The sequence below is a fragment of the Ochotona princeps genome, chromosome 14 (assembly GCF_030435755.1).
Source record: "Ochotona princeps isolate mOchPri1 chromosome 14, mOchPri1.hap1, whole genome shotgun sequence".
Taxonomy (NCBI): Eukaryota; Metazoa; Chordata; class Mammalia; order Lagomorpha; family Ochotonidae; genus Ochotona; species Ochotona princeps.
This window is the reverse complement of record NC_080845.1, coordinates 11,777,375-11,798,441: the sequence shown is the minus strand read 5'-3', so window position 1 is coordinate 11,798,441 and position 21,067 is coordinate 11,777,375. Positions and strand designations below refer to the sequence as shown.

At 41.8% G+C, this 21,067-nt stretch overlaps 1 protein-coding gene across 2 annotated transcripts in view; it reads right to left on the bottom strand.

The window, feature by feature from the left end:
* BRINP1 (BMP/retinoic acid inducible neural specific 1) overlaps positions 1 to 21,067 on the bottom strand; it is a 183,032-nt gene that overhangs the window by 117,666 nt on the left and 44,299 nt on the right. The window contains exon 2 of one of the 2 annotated variants that reach the window (XM_058672474.1): positions 13,923 to 14,190. In XM_058672474.1, coding sequence (XP_058528457.1) covers positions 13,923 to 14,140 — 218 coding nt within the window. In that variant the 5' untranslated portion in view covers positions 14,141 to 14,190. Of the gene's footprint in view, positions 1 to 5,754; positions 5,846 to 13,922; positions 14,191 to 21,067 lie in introns of those variants that run through there. The other variant, XM_058672475.1, reaches the window with a different exon arrangement.

The following is a 21,067-nucleotide window of genomic DNA, read 5'->3' as shown; positions in this document are numbered from 1 at the left end:
CACTTCTCATCCAGCTCCATATTTACGGTCTGGGAAAGCAATGGAGGACACTGCACCTGTTTCGGAGACCTGGAGGATGCTCCTGGCTTTGGATTGTCTCAGCTCTGACTGTTGTAGAAGATCTTTCTGTCTCTCCTTCTCTCTGTAAATTTTCCTTTCTAGTAAACATAAGTATGTCATAAAAAAATTAACAGCATACTGTCTTGCATCCTCCAAGCCTGTCTTATTTGCCCATTCCCTCTCGGAAACCAACAAACAAAAATGAAACTTATCTTCACTGAACATTTTCACTCCCTTTGATAGTTGTACTTCTTTGAAAAAAACAGAAAAGAACAAACATAAAATAAAAAGAGGTTGTTTTTTGGTGCAACAGGATAAGCCATCCTTTGAAATATGTGCCTCTCACGTCAGAGTGCCTGGTTCAAGTCCACCTTCTTGCTAATTACGGTTCACCCTAGCAGCCAATGAATGATGGCTGCAGCTGCAAAGTGCTATCCTCCACAGGAGTGACCCGGATGCAATTCCAGGCTCCTAGTTTCAGTTTGCCCTACCCCTAGCTGCTGGGGGCATTTCTCTTTCTCTCTTTTCCTCTCTCTTTCTCCGAAATTTCCCCAATCCACACCCTCGCTCTATTTCCCTCTCTCTTCCTATCTGCTCTCCCCACATGTGTCTTTCTGCCTTTCAAACAATAATGGAAATCAATAAATTAAACTTATTTGCAAAAGGTCTGCTCCCTTTTTCTCACATCTCAATCTACTACAACCTACCATGCTAACTTTTGTTCCCAACAGTATATACAAACAGTTCTTCTTAGGGTCAAGATTTTAAGCATAAAAGACTACTTTCAGTTCTTACGTAACAGATCAGAAACCATTACCTTAATTACCTACAACCTCTCTCCTGAAAGCAGGCACTTACAGCTTTTATGGCAGTAAATGTCTATTTTTTTCTCATACATTTGATCATTCTTTAACTTCTCCAAGCCTTTGTCTGTAATTGCTAAACAGGTTCCAACTGGAATAAGCATAATCTGAAAGGTTACCAATGGTTACCTTCTGAATACTATTGTTTTTTTTTTTTAAATCCAGCTCTTCCTTTTAAAGTTCAGAACTATTTATTGAACTGCCTACTGAGTGTCTATTTGGACAGTCCAGGTAGAGTAGATTCAATAGCTTCAAAGGTGACTCATTATTTTCAAACATACACAACCTCAAAAACTGTCCTTGCCTTCCAGGGCTCCCAGCCTTGATGAAAAGCACCAACACCCCATAAGTGGATCTGGACAAAAAATGTTCCCCTTCTCTTCTGCTTATCCAGTGGCTCAGCGCTGAAGGTATGATTTGACAATCCCCTTGCTTTTTGAGTCTTTCCTCCATCTCAACCTTCAAATTCAACACTCACAAAACGCACAATCTTCAGTCTGTGTCAAGCATCTCAGCTGTGAGATCATGGTCTCTGAAGTTCCTGAGATGCTAAAAATATAGATATGAAGAGAAAAGCTTAATGATCAGGGACACTAGGGAATAGGGGAGACATACGGCCATAAAAGTGTAGCATAAATACCTGTGTGGTGATGAAACCGTTCAATGTCTCGATTGTGAAGGTTACAGGAATCCATGTAAATAAGATAGCAAAATACTCCACGCCTCCATTGTTAATCCTGTGCTTTTAAGAAAGTGCTATAATTGCATGAGATGAAGCCCCTCAGGAAAATCAAGTCAAAGGGACATGAGGACATGAGCTCTCTCTACAATGCTTTTTTAAATTATTGTGTGCAAATACACAATAATTTAAAAAATAAAAAGCATACATATAAGTTTCTGAGATGACATTCTGAATATGTTCCTTTGGGCAAAATCCTCCAGAGAGCTCCGTATTGTTCTGAGGATGGAAGACACAATTTGCAGGTTGGGATGCGGCAGAGTGTCACAGCAGGGTGTTTCAAATGTTCGGGGGAAGTGAGAGATACTTGACATTTATTGGGCATCACAAGAACTGCTAACTTAAGATCAAACACTTTAAAAAGGGAAGGGACTGCATGCTTTTGAATGACAGCATATTTGTGAAGCTGATTTCCCGGCATTTGGTGAAATTTCAAATTACCATCAGAAATGAATAAGGACAGGATATGAGGGGAGCTGTGTATTATAAGTTTGAGAAGTTGTAACTACCTGGCCATTTCAGAATAAAGCAAACACATTACTCTCCCTTCAGATGTGCACTCTTTTTCAAATGGCTTCTACGTTTGATAAGACATCAGTATTTCACTAAATTGGCTAATCAAACTAACTAGTAAAAGAATTATTAGTATTCCTTTGATTTAAAAAATTGTAGAAAAATCACTAAAGTCTATGAATTTCTTGACATGAGACAGCAAGGGAGCCACTAATTTGGGCAAATATTTTGTTTTGCAAGCACAGGGCTTCATGACTTGTCCCTGCTCCTGCCTTCTGTGGTCTATATGCCAACATTTTTCCCTACCTATCAGCCATACTTCCTTATTTACCCCAGATCCAGTCTATCTGTGTCTCAACAGTACTACAAATACACTTCCACACATGTGTGCAGGCACTCATATACATCCAGTCCTCTTAGCATTTGCTATAAAACTTTCCTCCACCTAGGAAGATCAGACGCAGTCCCTTTATTTGTATTGCTGCTCATTTTTACACTCCTTTCGCAGTGAATCTCATCCTAGGAATTCATTTAGCTGCTGCACATCTCTCTCCAGATACCTACTGTGGTTCTGAAGGACAAAAAGCTGATACTTTGATGTGTTCAAGGGTTAACACTGTCTCAGAGTCAATAAATAATTGTTGAATTCCCATACAGATAAGTGCTTCCTTCCATGAAGTCAGACAACATCCCACCATTTGATGGCATGGAGACAGTCATAATATTTTTATGAATTTCCTTCTTTCTCATGCAAAACCACACCCCTGCATCATTGGGATATAAAATGGCTGTAAGAGAAACCAAGACACTGTCACAATGCCTCAAGGATGAAGGTTGCATCTTGCTGTCCTCTGAAATTTGAGGAAAGGTAGAGCTGCCCACTCCTCAATGTGCATGTGCACACACACACACACACACACCTTGCCCTGACAAGCTGCTGACTGCCTTGAAGGCTCTTGGGTGAGATGCCACACCTCAGGAGCTCAGGTCTCCTGAGCATTGCATAGCAAAGACAGTCTGGCGAGCATCATGCAGTGTAACTTACTGCAGGACAAAGTGTTGCAGACTGCTCCCATCACTTGGGCTGATTAGTAAATTAGATGCTTGCAAATCACAAGGCGTGTGCTGCACACCTGAGTGAATGTGTGCTGACAGGATAAAGACACCTTGCCACCATGCTGGCCTCTGGACTCTTGTGCTGCATGTGACCCGGGGCACCAGAAATCTAACATCCTGCCTCTCTTTCTCAGTCTTCCTTCTAAGAACTTTTCAGTACAAGAATGAAGCAGATGCTACCTTCAAGGTACCTGGGCTACAGTGCACACACTGCCCACTGTTGGAGATGCCTGACTTCTCAGGATTCCTCCTGCTGAACTTCCAGGGACCCGTGCTCCAAACTCTTGTTTGGCCTGTTATTCCTCAAGGATTTTTCTTCATGCTTTGTGTCACCATATATTCTCTTCCTAAATATTCACAACACGTTTGCAAATTCATCCCATTTTGAAGATGGCAGCTCAAATAATTTCCATACATGCCTAAGATTTCACAGGTGGGAATAGGCACAGGTAGGATTCAAGTTAAAGTTTGCCCGAGTCTACGGAGTCACTCTTTATCATTGAGCTACACTGAACAATTTAAGTCTCACAAGTTTAAACACAACCTTGTGGTTGGAAGTTTCCCAAAAAAGTGAACAAAAATAATTCAGGTACAGATAAAGGGTGGAATGCTGGTCTGGAAATACACTGCTAATGAGACCCAGTAATTCTACAAGCCCTAAAAGAAGGCCTTGAGAGATAAAGAAATTGCCTGAAGGCAGAAACCTGGGCATTCTATTCTTTTCATTATAAACTTAAAGGTATCTAGCAGCTGCAGAACTCTGTAAAAGAATGCATCCTGCCACTGAGTGAAGAGAAAGGAATCGGGCCAAGCAGGTGTAGTTGCAGTGTGGGAGAGAGCTGCCTGACCTGCTGGCCTGCAGCAGCTGTGGGTGGCACTGAGCGGCACTTGGGAGTTAATGAACTCGATCCTCACTTTGCCTTTGTCCTGGTTCCAGAGCTCTTTTTCTTTCTGTGAATTACTGCCTCCTCTTTCTAAGGCTTCTCTATCGACATTCCAACCCTTCCTCACACTGCAGTTGGAGTAATATTTCCTCTTCTGTTTCAAACCATTCATGGTGCTCCCACTGCCCACATGACACAAGGCACAAGGCTCTAACCTGCTCACCCTGAAATAATACAAAGTTTGCAGGTGAACAGTGCATTTTTTTTTCTCTAAGCCAGACATAACCACAACACAAAATCACAGTGGTTTTGAGATTTCAGTGCCCACCTAACTGTAAGAGATTGAAGTCAATTTTGGCAGGCATCAGTACTTAAAATATAAATTAATGAATCAGAAAAGATCATATTGTATTTGAATAGAACAAAAATATCAATATGAAACATGTAGTAAAGTTAAGCTTTTTTCCATGAGTTTTCACTTCAATTACATGTTTTTATTTAAATACTGCTACATTTCTTAAATATCAGAGAATATATTTTTCCACATGATTAAAAAAATTTAAAGAACTACCAATCATTAAAACACTGATAGAAATAGCAATCTGGTGAACACTGTCCGTTTATCAGAGTTTGAAGGTTGGTTAAGATCAAGTTGTCATCTCAAACTCCTTTTATTGTTGGCTCCAAATTCCTCTCCAGCCATATGCCCTGCCACCAGAACTGCTAACAATTCACTCAATGCTGAATGGTTCTAGGTTTCTCTCTGTCTGTTGCCTTTGTAACTATCTCCCCTGGCTCTCTGTCTCAAGAGCATTTCTCCTCACTTTCTTCCTCTGGAAAGCTATTCTCCCTTAAAGACAACCTTTAGCACTCTTCCTAGCATGCCTTCTCAACCCGAAAGCATCCCATCCTTCCCACCTTGATGCTATTAGTGTCCCCCCTCAGCTTAACACAGCCCCCACGGAATTGGTCACTCGGGGAATTATGGTCCAATTTGGCTCTTGATGTCACATCTACACTGTAGGAATTCAGTAATTCCAGCAGCGTTTACGTTTAAGCCATCAAGACTCAAACTCACGGAAGCCAAAATCTAAGATATTCTAATATCCTCCTTTTACCAGCTTCCGGTATATATATATATTTTTTTGGTCTCAACTTCTACACAATAGACATTTTCTGCCAAGAAATCCTGTGCTACAGGGCAATGGTCTATTATTTTGTGTGTTCTCTGATTCCTGGCAACTCTACCCAATGGAAACAAAATGTCCCTGTGGGTGTCAAACGTCTCCCAAGGTATAGAAATGACTCCTGACTGACAAGCCTCGTTCTAGCTCATGCATAGACTAAATCAAACAAATATAAATATCTGGGGGAAGCACTTTGGTATCCTACAAAAAGTTATGCAATTTACTCCAAAGTCTAACCACTTTTTTTTCCCATATGGAGTCAAGGGCTTTTTGAACTACTCAATTTTGGCTCTATCTTCTTCTGTATTTATACCACAGGGAGGAATATGAAAATGTGTAATAAGAAATGAAAAAGGGTGTATTCGCCCATTTGTGTTAGTATGTTCAAGTACCTGAGATGAGATGACATGAAGAAGAAAGCTTTCTTTGGCTCACAATTCTAAAGATGACAGGGCAAGGTCAGCCCCAGAACGGTCTCATCTCTAGTAAGGACTCCATTAGGGATGGCGTCACAACGGAGGGAGGAGGAAGAGATCACATCTCAGAGAAAGCCAGAGAACACAGGAGCTGGGCTTGTAACAAGGTAATCTCAAGGCAGTTGAGGGATCCCATGAAAATTACCTTAATGCCTTCTTGCCAAAACAGCTCTTCCAGTGCCCAGTGGCCAAAGAATCTCCCAAATGCCCTCTCCCCAATTCTCTCTCTCTCTCTCTCTCTCTCTCTCTCTCTCTTTCTCTCTCTCAAAGATTTTAAGATCCTATCACTTCTCAAGACACGAACCCATGGAGCATCCTATAAGTCATATTCAAACTACAGCAAGAGGAAAGTAGGGGTGGATGGGAGACAAGGCTTATTATACCAAATGCAATGTTTGCTTTCTTTGGGGGCTGGAGGGGAGGCCTGACTGTAGCACCAGCAGCCTATATGGACACCAATTCAAATGCTAGAAACTCCATCTCCTCTTATCTAGCTCCCTGATAACAGCCTGGGGAAGCAATGGATGATGGCCCTGGCTGTTGGATCTCTGCATTTCACATGGAAGACCCAAAGGAAGCCCCTGGCTCTCAGCTTCAGACTGACCCCTTTTTTGGAGTGATTCACTGGATGAAAGATCTTACTCTCTATCTCTCTCTGATTCTGATTTTCAAGTAAAATAAATAAATCTGAAAAACTGAATTTCTACCTCCTTTGTGTAGACAATGTACTTAAAATAAAGGCTCAATTGGAAGATTGGCTTCCTCCCCTTGATGACAGCTCTCCAACCAGAGAGATGGCCCGTTTATTTAATTATTTTTAATTTTTATTAATATAAAGGGAACAAATTTCATGTATTTCATAGATAAAAATCTTAGAAGAAAACCATACTTCGCTCCCTCCCTTCTTCAACTACCCTCCCTCCTTCTTTCTTTTTTTTTCTTTAATATTTGCAATTGCATGATTTCAACTTGTTTTATAGCTACAGGCTTAATGCACCACTAACAATATGTTCAATAAGTAAAAAGCAGAAAGATCATTATCCACAGGGTTACAGGCAAAGGCTAAACCTTTCAGCGCTTTGGCGTTGAAATACACAAAACTGATAGAATCAGTCCTGAGCCAGAAATTCCCTAAATCTGTTTACAAAAATCCTGTTAGAAGAAAAAATTATTTGCTCAGATAATGTTTAAACACTCTCTTATGAGTGGAGACCTTGAGGTAAGGGGAGCCTATTTAACTTTGTCCCCAATCTCACGCACTCAGAAACTTTGAAATGTTGATGGAAAGTTTAAGACAAATTCAGGTTGCTAGGAAGTGATCGAAATTCCTGAGCTTTCTGAAGGGCCTCCTTATGCATGTGTTTCAGAAACATTTTTTCACTAATACAACATTTTCCATGACATTTTGAAGTAACCTGGGATATTATTTGCAAGAAAGCATAGTATGATCAAGGATGCAGCCTCTGTAGTTTGCTTTGATAGATCTTAATCTGCCATGAATTCAATGTCATCTTGCACAGGTCATGTAAAATGAGATAGTAATAATATCTACTGTGCAGAATTATTTAAGGATTAGGAAGAATAATCTTTATAGCATACATGGTACAAGGCTAGGCACTTCAGACTTCAATGTTATAAAATAATTTATAATTGTTTTGTTAAAAACAGTACTTACTTGATTATGGGGTCTCATTTATTCCCTTGGATTACACATTTTGACATCACACGGAGCTAGAGTTCCATACACAATAAGAAATTTTAGTTGAGACTAATTCTAGCCATATAGAGAGACAGCCCTTGCACCATGTGATGTCAAGTCTGTAATTAAGAATGTGGAGACTGATCTCAATTTCAACCAGAAGCCTCCTAATTGGCAAATGTCTTTCTTATCAGCACAAATTCATAGGATCCTGGGAACCAGGACCTTGGCTGTCTTGAACATCACTGATCCCCTGGTGGAGAGCAGCTTGTATATCTGGGTGTCAATGTGTATTCTTCAGGAATTTTCAGAAAACGACCAAACATCTCATTCATCCTAGCAGAGTGATGCACCCCCACCCAACCCCATTCATTTGACCAAGTAGCTCCACCACGCAATTTGCTACAGATATTTTCGTGAAACACATAAAGCATCCAACAGGACACAAGTTAGAACTGTGATTTATAGAACTCTGAAATAAATATGCAAGACAGCTGGGCAATTACACGTGGTTTACCGAAATTTGATGTATATTCCACTTTCAGGTACATAGTGACAGCTCGAAGAGAGGTGTTGTATAAGCCACAAACCACTTGCTTTACAATCTGAAAGGGAAACAACTCAATCTGAAACCACCTCTGTGGTATAATGACCACCTCTGCCTTTGTCTCAATTGCCTTTCTTCTGCTCACAAAACTGTACCATAATTTTCCTATTAAAAATCCCTGGAAATAACCGCTCAATACAGCAACCATGAATGATATCCAAGTTAACGTAAAAACAAACAAAAAAGCTAATGGAAAACAAGCATCAAAAAGCAATGAGGATATGGAGACCACCACTTGACGGAATGGACTTTTAGTTACATGATCACAGAAATGTCTAGTGGAGCAAAGGATTCACATTCGTGTAGTCCCTGCATCATTCTAAGATTTATATGTTTGATTTGTAAGTTATTTTTCACCACAACTACAGCAGGCATTTAATAGCATCTCTCTTTCTCGATGAGAAATCTGAGTATCAGAAAGGTGGTAGCCTGTTCCTGGTCAAAAGAAGTCCCAGAGTGTTTGGTGGCGAACAAAGCAACTAAGGCCCAAAAACAATGATCCCATAGAATAAAGGGTTCATGTTGTAGCATTTCGAGGTCTGCTTTTGGTTCTCAACTCTTCACTCTCTGGTAGTATCACCTGGACAATTTACTTAGCTTCTTATTACCTTGTTTTCTGGTTCATATTAGACAACAGTATCACACTCAAATAATGGCTGGGAAAATGAGTGGCTAATATGTACACAATCTTAACTGAAAGCAGAAATAGATCACATTATTCAAATGACTATTTAGGCCTACAATTGAATAAAAGCCTGAGACATAAAATAATTTCAATTTTAAAAAACTCGTTTATCTATACCGCCTCTTGTTGACCCATCTGCCTTGCCTGGAACATCTTTCCATAGAGGAGAAAACTGAATATCTGTAAGGTCACTCCTATGCAAGGGTTGGTAATTGTTTGCTTATTAACATTCCTTGTCCTTCACCCAAACTCTCAGCTCAAGGGAGGATGAGGACGGCAAGTGGTTTTATGATGTCTATGTTTTATTGTTTTGGTCACAGCACGTGATTGGGTGTGAAACTGTCAAACAACAGATACATGAGTAACAGGACACTGTTAGAGGCTGTAACATGAGGAAAGACTGGACTCCAAACCCAGGGTCCTCGCCAGTTCTCCAGCTACCTTGTCACACAAACGCATTGCACAGAACTGTGCTATCTGGCAGTTGAGGAGGATCTATTTGGTTACCCACATTTTAGAGATGAGCAACAGACTGAGAGAAGTTTGATCCACCTGCCAAAATCATACAGTGAGGAGTCAAGCAACCCAGGTGAGCACAGACCCCTGAGTCAGGTCAACGGTGTTCCCAAGGCGTTTCAGCAGTTCAAGACAGACACACCTCTTTCTCCGGCCTCCAGGCAGCATATCATGCTCACGAATTACAGAATTTGAACCCTGCATGTGCACACCAAGCAGGTGCATTTGTGAATGCTTTGGTTCATAAAACAACATGGGAAGGAATTTATGCTGGGATTTTATTGGAAGATTTGCATTACTGACTGGCACTCACCTCTCACTTGACTCTGAACATGACTTCTCCCAGCGGAAGCCAGGCATGTGTGACAGGAGGAAGATGGCTTTGACCTACTTAAGTGAGGAGAGGAGGTTTCCTCTCGATATCTTTCTGAATATTTGAACCTACCCTGGCTTCTGGCAAGATAGGCTACACTCCAGATCTTGGCCATTTCAGCAGGCTGGTTCGCTAGTGATAGAAATAAGTACGGCAGGAAGAGCTCTCTTTCCTGATGCAAATGTCGATTTCTAATGTTCTTTATCCATGTCAAGGTACAAAAAAGTGCAAATATTAGAAATTTCATACCGTATGCTTCAGTGTCAACAAAGCAATAGGCAGTGAGGAAAAAATGTTGATTGACAAGTGAGCATGTCCTAACTGACTTTTGCTCGGATTTGTGCCATGGTGAGCCCATGTCTTAAGGCACCCGTATGCATTTGGGCCCTTGTGAAAAATCTGTCAAGAGCCTCACTTGATACTGAGATCTCATGGGTGTTAAATCTGTGTGTGTGGTATTTATGATCTACTAGCTAAGTCTCTCCGCATGTTTTCACTGGCAGTCCTGGTTATATGTGTGTGTTGTGCATGTGTGTTTAATTAATCTCACTTTACCCTATGAGTGCAAAGACTATGCTTGTTATACCCATCATTGTATCATCATCAAACATGAGCACAGTGCTGGGACTATAGCTGGTGAACTAATTACATGAGGATTAAATAAAGCAAGCCGGGAACTAGATGACCGAAGACCTCACATCTGGATTAAAGTCTATCACTTAATTAGCCTTTTGACCTTGGGTCCATGTAATATTTAACATTTGGAAATACAAATTATCTTAGAAATCAACTCGTTTGAGTGATTACAAGCTTTTTAATTTTTTTGGCAGTGGCATCCAAAATCAAGCTTGTGTGAAATCTGAATATAAAGGAACGTATGCATCTCTCCTAGCAAGGGTTGTAGGACCGGGGTTCCTATATGATGATCCCTTCTATCCCTTGGCCCATACTTGGCCACTTTCCATGGCTACTCTAATTCTCAGTATTCCATATGCTGTAAGTGGAAAGCCAAAGATCTATGTCACTCTTATAATTTGATAAGTGAGGAAGCCAGGATCCAGGGAAGGAGGGGTTCTTCCTAATGTCACAAGAGAACTGGAAACAATGTCTTTACCCCGATCTAACTAGCTCCTTTCCCCACTCGGCAACTTCAAAAACTACATCCAGAAACAATTTAAAAGTGTTGAAAGAAAGAATAATGGAATTGCACTTTTAGAGCTCAGGAACATTCTATATTTGGAAGGCATACTAGAGTGTGAGGGGCATCCAGAAAACTGGGTGAAGAAGGCTTTGGAATTAAGTCGACAAGTGTTTGGATCAAAGCTCCACTCCTCACCAAATGGGTGAACTGTGGAACTGGACATAACCTCCCAAGTCCTGATATTCTCATACGAGAAATAACAAGACACTTTCAGTTTCATAGAGGATATTTTAAGAACAGAATGTCCCCCTCTTCATGGAACAGTATAAATCTTCAATAAAAGGATGCTACTGGTGGTGGGAGGCACCATGGCATAACACGCTAAACCTCTATCTGTGGCACGGGCATCCCATCTTCTGATCCAGATTGCTGCCAATGTTCTAGGAAATTAGTGGAGAATGCTTCAAGCCCTTGGGGCTCCACACCCACATGGGAGACCCATAACTACCAGTTTCAGACTGGCTCAGCTTCAGCTGCTGCAGCAGTTTGGTGAATAAACCATAGGATAGAAGACCTCTCCCCACCCCACCCCTTTCTGCCTCTCATTCTTTCTGTAACTCCTCCTTTCAAGCAAAAAAGCAAAAAGAAAAGCAACAAACACGAATGCTGTTACTATGGTCCATGCTGTGGTATCATGGGTTATGGTACTGCCTGAGCTGGTCCAAGTCCTGCACGTTCCACTTCAAGTCCAGCTTCCTGCTAATGTACCTGGAAAATGAGTGGAGGGTAGCCGAAGTGCTTGGGCCCCAACACCCAGGTAGGAGATCTAAAGGAAGCTTCTGGCTCTTGGCTTTGGCTTGGCCTGGTCGTGCCTGTTAAGGCCATTTGGAGAGTGGACCAGTGGATAGATGATCTCTCTCTCTCTCTCTCTCTCTCTCTCTCTCTCTCTCTCTCTCTCTTTCTCTCTCCCTCTTTCCCTCTCTCTCTCTTCCAAATAAAAAATAAATTTAAAGGAAGTTACTGTGAAGTTGTCTTTTGTATCTTGTACTCTATCTAGGGTACCTATTTAAGCATAAGTTATTTCAATAGCAATAAAAAATATGCATTAATCAGGTAACCTGGGCCATAGTTCTCCTTATAAAACTGCTTCAGAATCACCATCATGCCATATCATGACCACTTATCCTCAGTATTTAGCACCAAGTCAAGTATAACATATTTGCCAAGAAACATTGAATAGCAAATGGACACCTACAATTCCAGTATATTCTTGTGGCTATGGATTTATACTTTCTTTCCAGTCTAGACACCACAATTTCTTGGTTGTCTGACTTTGTGTGATTCCAGTCATACCAATTTTAAAGTGACCTTGAGAGGCTCAAATGAAGAAGTTACACATAGAGCAAAGGGGATATAATTGTTTCTTGAGACACCAATAGATTTGGGTATCTACACTACCCAGTATCTGAAGGTTACACCTTCCAATGTTGCAGTAATTTCAGATATTGACATATTTGATCAAATAGTCAATGAACACGCAGGTTTGATTTATGCATAATCACAAAACAGCAGTAGCTGTGTTCTACCAGAAACTATTTTAAGCTTCCAAATTTGAAATGAAGAAGATAGCTATTATTTTTGAGTGACTTAGAAAGTTCTTGCAAGGAGAAGCCCTTTGAATCAGACTGGTTTTATATTCTTATATTTTGATAAAAGGAGTGCCCTCAACGTAGAATCCTTGTTTTTCTTTTGCCATGTCTCAGACACACTATATTCATTTTTTTTCGTTTCTACAGTTCATCATATCCAGAAACACCCTTCTCCAGCAACTCTCTAATTGTTTACCATGCTTGAAGGCGCACAGAATGTTCTTCCATTAAATTTTGCATAGACTGAATCATTCTAAGACCTTAGCTATTAGTAAGCCAAATTCAAAACTTGGATTTGCATATTCCATATAAAATTACACACAACGGCAGGTGTTGAGATTTCAAGAATTGCTCGCCCCTCAGTCTACGACACCAAAACATGTGCAGTAGAGACATTCACATTTTTCATTCCAGCTAATTTAGAAAGCATAGGCTCCGAACTTGCGTCTTCTTGGCTGGAGGCCAGGTATCTTTACAGCAGCACGCTTTCTGGTTCACTCACTTTAACTGATCCAGAAGTGCTAAGATTTGCCCTTTCTTTTTTAAGACAAAGATCGTGTCTTCAGAGACTTTTTTTTATTCTCCAATTCATTTAAGTCACAGAATTTATTGTGTACTTATGACAACAAGGCTGAACAAAAAAATCACCCTGGGGATTCAGGCATGAATTATATATAAACCCTTCCCTCAGAGAGCTCCTAGTTACACAAGAAAGCAACACAAGAATATAGTCTAATTCCAAATGACTTAAAATGAAAGAAAGGGTAAGTGTAGAGAAATGTAAATAGATCAGGGAAAAGTTTATTAAGTTAGATAAAAAGAAACTAAGATGCTGTTAAAGATTGGGTTTGGGATTCAGTGCTTTTGTGCTTGAATATAATTACAATTAGCCAAGGACCAATTCAGAACTGCTGAAGAAAAGTTTGTCTGTTCATTGAGTATCTGTGCTGTTCTCTAAATGTGTAAATCGCTTGCCTGGCACGTTAATAGTGTTTCTAGCTACACTTGATGTGGTTATTAGAATTGTCATGACAATGCAGATGGATAAGCCACAGCACCGAGTGGCTGAGCAGCATTCAGTTCATGCACTTAGCTGACATTTGGCTGCCCAGTTTGTCAAGTGAAGAGAACAAACAAGATCTACATTCGATGGTTATGAGCAGGTTGAGACAAGGTAACCGGTAACTAGTACCAGGCACTGTGCTCAATAATCAATAAATAGCTGCGATTTGATCTTTTCTTTGTCATTGGCAATATTTTCTGAGAAGTAAACAAGTAAGTAATAACAGTTGGTGGGAAGAGTATAATCTGTTCTTCCAGGCACTTCTCCAGAGAGAGCAAAGGTTATACCATGTCTGACCCCACAAGGCACTATAAAAATCATAGGACAGGGCAACCCAGGCCCGCGTCTTACCTGTATATTTTATATCTGGTTGTAAATCCTTGACGGTGTCTTTCCACAAAGGACAGGTAGCTCCTGGAGTGGTGGAAAGGCCCCCTGTCTGAAATAAGCCAATCAAATTCCTTGGAGACATGTTGGTCTGTCCCAGCTGACTCCTGGTGGGAGGGCTGCACTGAGATAGGGCCCCATATAATCAGGAAGGAGAGGAGCTCAACAAACCTCCAGTTCATGCTTTTCTGCCGGCCTTTTTCCTCTCATTCTTGCTCCATTCTGTGGAGTCCTGCAGAGAAAAGTATAGAAGAGAGAGAAAGAGAGGAGGGGAGAAAAAGGAAGAAGAGAAATAGGGGAGAAGGGAGACAAAGGAAAACATTTTAAAAAGTTAATATCTTCATATAATATCCTATTAAAGTTACTGCTTTAAGTTTTGCAAACCCTAATGAATTCACTGAACCACAATATTAGTGTTTTAAGTGAAGCTTTCTATAGATTTTAATTAAAAGCAAAATGAGGGCCTGGCACGATAGCATAATGGTTAAAGTTCTCGAATTGAACGCGCCGGGATCCCATATGGGCAGCGGTTCTAATCCCGGCAGCCCCGCTTCCCATCCAGCTCCCTGCTTGTGACCTGGGAAAGCAGTCGAGGACGGCCCAAAGCTTTGAGACCCTGCACTTGCGTGGGAGACCTGGAAGAGGTTCCTGGTTCCCTGCTTCGGATTGGCACGCATCGGCCCGTTGCGGTCACTTGGGGAGTGAACCATCAGACGGAAGATCTTCCTTTCTGTCTCTCCTCCTCTCTGTATATCTGACTTTGTAATAAAAAAAAAAATCTTAAAAAAAAAAAAAAAAAAAGCAAAACCGGGCAGGAATTGTAGCACAGCAGAGTAAACTACCACTTGGGACTACAATGCCCCATATCAGAGGGCTAGTTTGAGTTCTGGCCCCTCCATGTCTAACCAAGCTTCCTCCCGAAACATCCTGGAAAGCATCAGGTGATGATCCAGGTAGTCGAGACCCATGTCATCCACATGGCAGATTCAAACGGAGTTCTGGGTTTCTGGTTTCAGCTTAACCCAGCCATGGCTATTGAAGGCACTTGGGGAATGACTCGTTAGGAAAAAGAAAGTCTCTCTCTCTCTCTCTATCTCTCTCTCCCTGGCACTTTGCCTTTATAAATATATATATCATAAAAAGCAAAGATTCTAAAGAGACCTAGGTCCATGTTCCTGCCTTGTTGTTTACTTGCCATGTGGAATTGTATAAACTTCTTCATCTCACAAAGCTGAAACTTCCTTCGTTGTGAAATTGAAGAGAGACTTTGAAACCTACATGCAGAAACTGGCATATCCGGCACAGTTGAGACATACATATGTTGGAATAGAAAAAATGAATCAACTTAGAAAATATGTCATATAACCAGGAAAAAATATGGAGACAATGCAAGTATGTCTACTTCTTGCCTTCACAAACAGCCTATCTCTTACAATGGAGACTCACTAAACAAGAGACCCTTTTCTCTTCTCCCATCACAGAGACATGTACCCAAGCAGCACACACTTTGCTTGTGCATATAAGATTAATGTAAGGTCATATGATGGCTAATTATAATTCTCTGAACTGGATTCCTTAGAGCTTTAGAGTTCAAATGCAAGGGGACAGGACCAGACAATCCTGCTTCCAGTGCCTTGGAACCTCAAGCTCCCCGGCATTGGAGTAAAGCAAAGCCCATGAAGTTAGGGGGACGTTGGTGCACCTCTGGCTGGGCAGCACGTTGTGTTGGAGAAATGCTTGACTAAGACAGAGCTTAGAGGTGCCGTGGGTAGGCTAGAAGAGAGGCCACAAGAACAAGCTTTGGGACATTACAAATTTCATGTGTGTGACACTTCATTGTAATTCTCCATACTTGCCTAACGCTGCAATATTTGTGCCCCTCCGCCCGACTTCCAAACAGCTTATGTCATACTGAAACACAGTTTTTGGATCAGGTTTCATCACTTCTAAACGCTTTCATTTCAGACAAGGTACTTAGTTTCCCTGAGTCTTTGTTTTCTTATCTCAAAAATGGAGTGAACAGTAGCCCTACTGTTAGCACAGAGCTTCTGTGATAACTAATTGACTTAATTTATAAGGAAGCATTCTCGCCCATGCCTAACACACAGCCAATGCTGGGTAAAGGGCAGAAGGATGAGCAGGGCGATGCATGCTGATAGTAATTTTGTTCTTCTTCCCTGCTAGGGTGTGTTTGTCTTCACGGACTCCCTGAAGTCAAGACCATTCATCCTGTATTTGTCAGTTGTGGTTATGTCCCAGAAGGAAGGCTGTTGGTTGTTCTTTCTCCCCAGGTCTCAGTGCTTAATATTATCTGTGTGTTCCCACTTATGTTGCACTACAGTTATCTGATTTTAGGTTGGTATTGTTCTTTGGACTGTGAGCGGTTAACTGGCAAGAACCTTTAGGAAGCTCTGCACTTCTCAATGTCACACTAGCTACAACTCATCCCCTTCACCAAGTCTGATTTTTCCATCTGCTCTTCAAAGTGATGATGACACAAATGTTTTGTGAATTGTAAAACCGTATCTACCAGTGATTAAATGAAAAATACTGTTTGTTGACTTTTCCAAAAATTTTACAGAAGAAAAAACAAACCGTTAAAACAGTACAGAAAAGAAAAAGAGAGAGAGAGAGAAAGCTGTCAATAAGAAAAATGTGGGTTTCTGCCCAATTGGATATTTTCCTCTGCTACCCAATTGCATCATTTTATCACGAGTTGCTACAGAAACCCGCTTGTTCCTGCAGGCCCCAGCTGTCAGAGCAAAGCGGAGAGGTACGTGAGCAAGGGAGTGGGCTGGCAAGAGCTGCGGCCCGAAGTTTCGTTCAGAACCTAAAACAAAGCCGAACATGTTGAGCGCAGACTGTAACAGCCTCAGCTGCCAAGACTGTCTGCCAGAGCCCACCGGAGTGGCAGGCAGGGGGTGGAGGCAATTGTTCAGAGAGTGCAGTTGTGAGTTACAACGTGCTGAAATCGCAGCGTGTCACCCGCACAGCCCTTCTGCATGGCTTCTGTTGTGAGTGGGTGCAGGTGGGAGCCTGTGAGCATGCTTAACAGTCAGACTGCAAAGATTGCAGATTGCAAAAGTGAAATGAGGTTATGTGAAGAACACTAGTGTGTCTGTGTGTGTGTGTGTGTGTACGTGCGCGCAAGCATGCATGTGTGTGTAAATGGGTGAGACTTCAACTAACAGTTCTAGATTAGCTGAAGATTGAAAGATCTGACCCCTTGCTTGCCCAGTGAGATCAGTTTGCCCTTCATGGAACATCTTTGATTGCAACAACTTAAGGGGATTTTTTAGTATCTAATACATACAGGCCAGGGGCACAATGAAATATCCTACAATGTACAAGCTGTTTCTCACAACACTGAATATTGTGTCCAACACAGCAATAGTACAAAATTGAAAAACTCCTTTCTAACTCAATTCCTTTTTCTTTCTTCCTTTTTTTTTAATGCCTCATGACCTGAGTGGTAGAGTCAGTTAAACTCCTCATTCATGGTTCTGGGGGAAGTTCTAATTCTACCCTATTGTATCGGCAGAGCAGTAAGCACACACAGCTGCATGGGCTCCTGCATTGTGGCTCTCATCTGTGATATAAGGTACGTTGCAGCAATGGATCCCCGATGGGTCATGTAAGGGTCACATGACCACTGTTACTTGAGCATCCCCCAGGCGCCAGCAACTGTTCTAGAAGCTGGAGATTCGATACTAGGAAGGGTCATTTGTTTTCTAGTATCAGGACAGATGTAACAAATGTGCAAGAACATCGTGTGGTGGCGTAGAGTACTCTAAAGAAAATCAAGGTGATTCGGAGAGGATGGAAAGCAAGGATTTTTCAATACAAGATGCTCAGGATTCCTACAAGGTGTCCCCATCGAAGGCCCTCTGAGCAGAGCTCAGGGAAGAGAGGGAATGAATACTGCAGATGTCTCAGGGATAAAGAAGCGCCAGTGGAAAAGGGGAAAGCCAGGACCAGCATCCGTTTGTATTCGGATGCAGTCAGAGGTAAGATCGCATTTCAGTTTCCCACAGGGAGCTATGAAAGTTGATTTGAGGAAGGAATCATGTATTACATGAATATGTACTTTATGTCAAGAACTGAATGGATTGCTTTACATATGTGACCTCAGCAATATAGTAAGAGGAAGAGATTATGGTTCCCACTTTACACATAAAGAGGCAGAGAAAGTGTGGTTTTAAAAGGTAAAGAAACCGATCCAGTATTGCAAAGCTACCAAATGACAACCTTAGAATTGGAGGTCACAGGGCCTGGTGGCGTGGCCTAGTGGCTAAGGTCCTCACCTTGAATGTGCCAGGATCCCATATGGTCGCTGGTTCTAATCCCGGCAGCTCCACTTCCTCTCTATCTCTCCTCCTCTCTGTATATCTGACTTTGTAATAAAAATAAAATAAATCTTTAAAAAAAAAAAGAATTGGAGGTCACAGGCCCAATGCAATGGTTCAGTGGCTAAATCCTTGCCTTAAAAGTACCAGGATCCCATATGGAGGCCAGTTCGTGTCCACTTCTCCACTTTCGATCAAACTCTTTGTTTATGATCTGGGAAAACAGTAGAGAATGGCCCAAACCTTGGGACTCTCTACACCTGTGTGGGAGACCTGGAGGAAGTTCCTGGCTCCAGCAATTCTGGCCAATTGGGGAGTGAACCAGCAGTCAGAAGAGCTCTCTGTCTCTCCTTCTCTTTATAAATCTTGCCTTTCCAATAAGAATAAATCTTATTTAAAATAAAGAAATGGAGGGCATGATGTTTAATGTGGGAGCCACCAGCCCCAGGTAGCTCTCAAGTGCTGTAAAGGTGTCAAGTCCAAATCAAAACAGGTTCTAAGTAAAAAGGACAGACATAGACATCAAAGACTTGGTAAAAATGATTGAATATAAAATATGACATTAATATTTTACATTGAGTACATTTTGAAATTTTACCACTTTGAGTTTACTGGGTTAAATACGAATCAGTAAAATATATTAAAATGAATCCCACCTGTTTCTTTTCAATTATTTTAATGTCTCTGCCAGAAATTTTGAAAATCTTTTTTTTTTTAAGATTTATTCATTTTATTACAGCCAGATATACACAGAGGAGGAGAGACAGAGAGGAAGATCTTCCGTCCGATGATTCACTCCCCAAGTGAGCCGCAACGGGTCGGTGTGCGCCAATCCGAAGCCGGGAACCTGGAACCTTTTTCGGGTCTCCCACGTGGGTGCAGGGTCCCAATGCATTGGGCTGTCCTCAACTGCTTTCCCAGGCCACAAGCAGGGAGCTGGATGGGAAGTGGAGCTGCCAGGATTAGAACCAGCACCCATATGGGATCCCGGGGCTTTCAAGGTGAGGACTTTAGCCGCTAGGCCATGCCACCGGGCCCGAAATTTTGAAAATCTTATGTGGCTGGGATTGCATTTCTACTGGGCAGCAGGATCCAATAGGAACCTTCATTTTCTAGAATATTTTCAGAAGATTTTCGCTCATCTATTCCCATGTTTCTATCTAAAATGAGCTCCCAACTCACTATCCATAGCTCACTATCCACTTGCCTGTTACCTTAAAAACCAATTCACACATTACAGTAAAGGCATTATGAAAACTTCCAAGGCCAATGGCAACCTTGGCTAACATCCAGTAAACATTGTAGAAACAGAACCCTTCCAAAAGATGACAAAAGGGAATTTCTTGCTGCCGCAGCTCAGAGTCTCTAAACAAAAAGGTCACTTCTATCCTAGCAAGGCCCTCGACCTTCTGTGGCCTCAGGGGAGTCAAAGGTCCATGGTTGTGCTGTGCTCTGGTCCACACGAGCTGCCAGTGGAACCACGTTATACAGGAACTTGCAGCATCATTCTAGAAATCGGAGTATTCCCACACAGAGCATACTCTCTAATTGTTCCCAATGTAATTTACATCCAGGGAGTTCATTCAGAAGAAAGAGATGAGACAGGATGGCCTCCTAGCAACACCATTACCAAGTTCACCGCTGGGCCATGTCCCACATTCTGGACTTCTTCTCAGCTTACTCTGAGAGATCCAGCTGAACCGTCAACTGGTTCTTAGATGCAATACCCACTCCCTAACCCCTCCTTTACCCGTGAGATGGTCAACCCAACCATCTCATGTAGGCTTTGATTTCTGTGTCTGGGTTTCCAGATAAAGCCAACAGGGACACAGGCCCACAAAGCTGAGTGACTTGGAAATGTTAATTCATCCCATCTGTTTCAATTCCTTCATATGTAAGACACATAGAATTATGGAGGGATGAGTCTCTCTTAGAGTCCATGTAAGATTAAATAGAAATTTAAAATGTAACTGTTTAAGTCTTGGTTAGTATTAAAATCCAAAGTCAAAGGAATTATTTTGGAATGACTACCATAGAGAACCTTCAGGAAAAAAAAAATGTCAAACGCGCTTTTGGGAACGCCCACCTTCTTAGTTAATATCAGTGCTTGAAAGGTTCAGATGCAGGGATGAGAAGTGGAGTCTGGGTAAGAACCGGCAGTGTGCTGAGTCTTCCTGTTCCACTCCGAAAACCTTTAGAGGGAAGAGCGACAGCTAGTAGCCCCCCACCTATAGCTTCAGCAAGACCACCAAAAGCATAGTGACTATTCCCTGGAGCATGGGACACCGGGGTGCAAGCCTGCACGATATGTATCAGAAATCCAAACAAGAGAAGCAGATTGAAAACTGGTAGCAGATCAAAGGTTGCACTTTGGGTATTAACTGACCAACTCACTGGCAAAAGGAACAGTTCCCCTCCACACCTCACATAACTACATACAGCAGAGGTGGCTACAGGTGAGAGCAATTTGGGTGAAATTGCTGAAGATCCCAGAAAACAATGGAATCGAGTGACAAGGGAGCCCAACAAATGGAGAGGGAGTGATCCCAGCCAACAGAAACATGTATCGTCCTTCTATTTACCAAGGACCTAAGGCATGAGTGGGAGAGGGCCAATGAGAAGAGATCAGCTTCCTTTTCCCGAGGAGTCATCAGAGATGAAATCAAGGTACTCCAATGAAACCCCTTCACCCCAAAATGCTTTAAGAATAGAATGGCACTACTGAGTGACTGTCTAACCGACAGAACACTGGTGCACAACTGA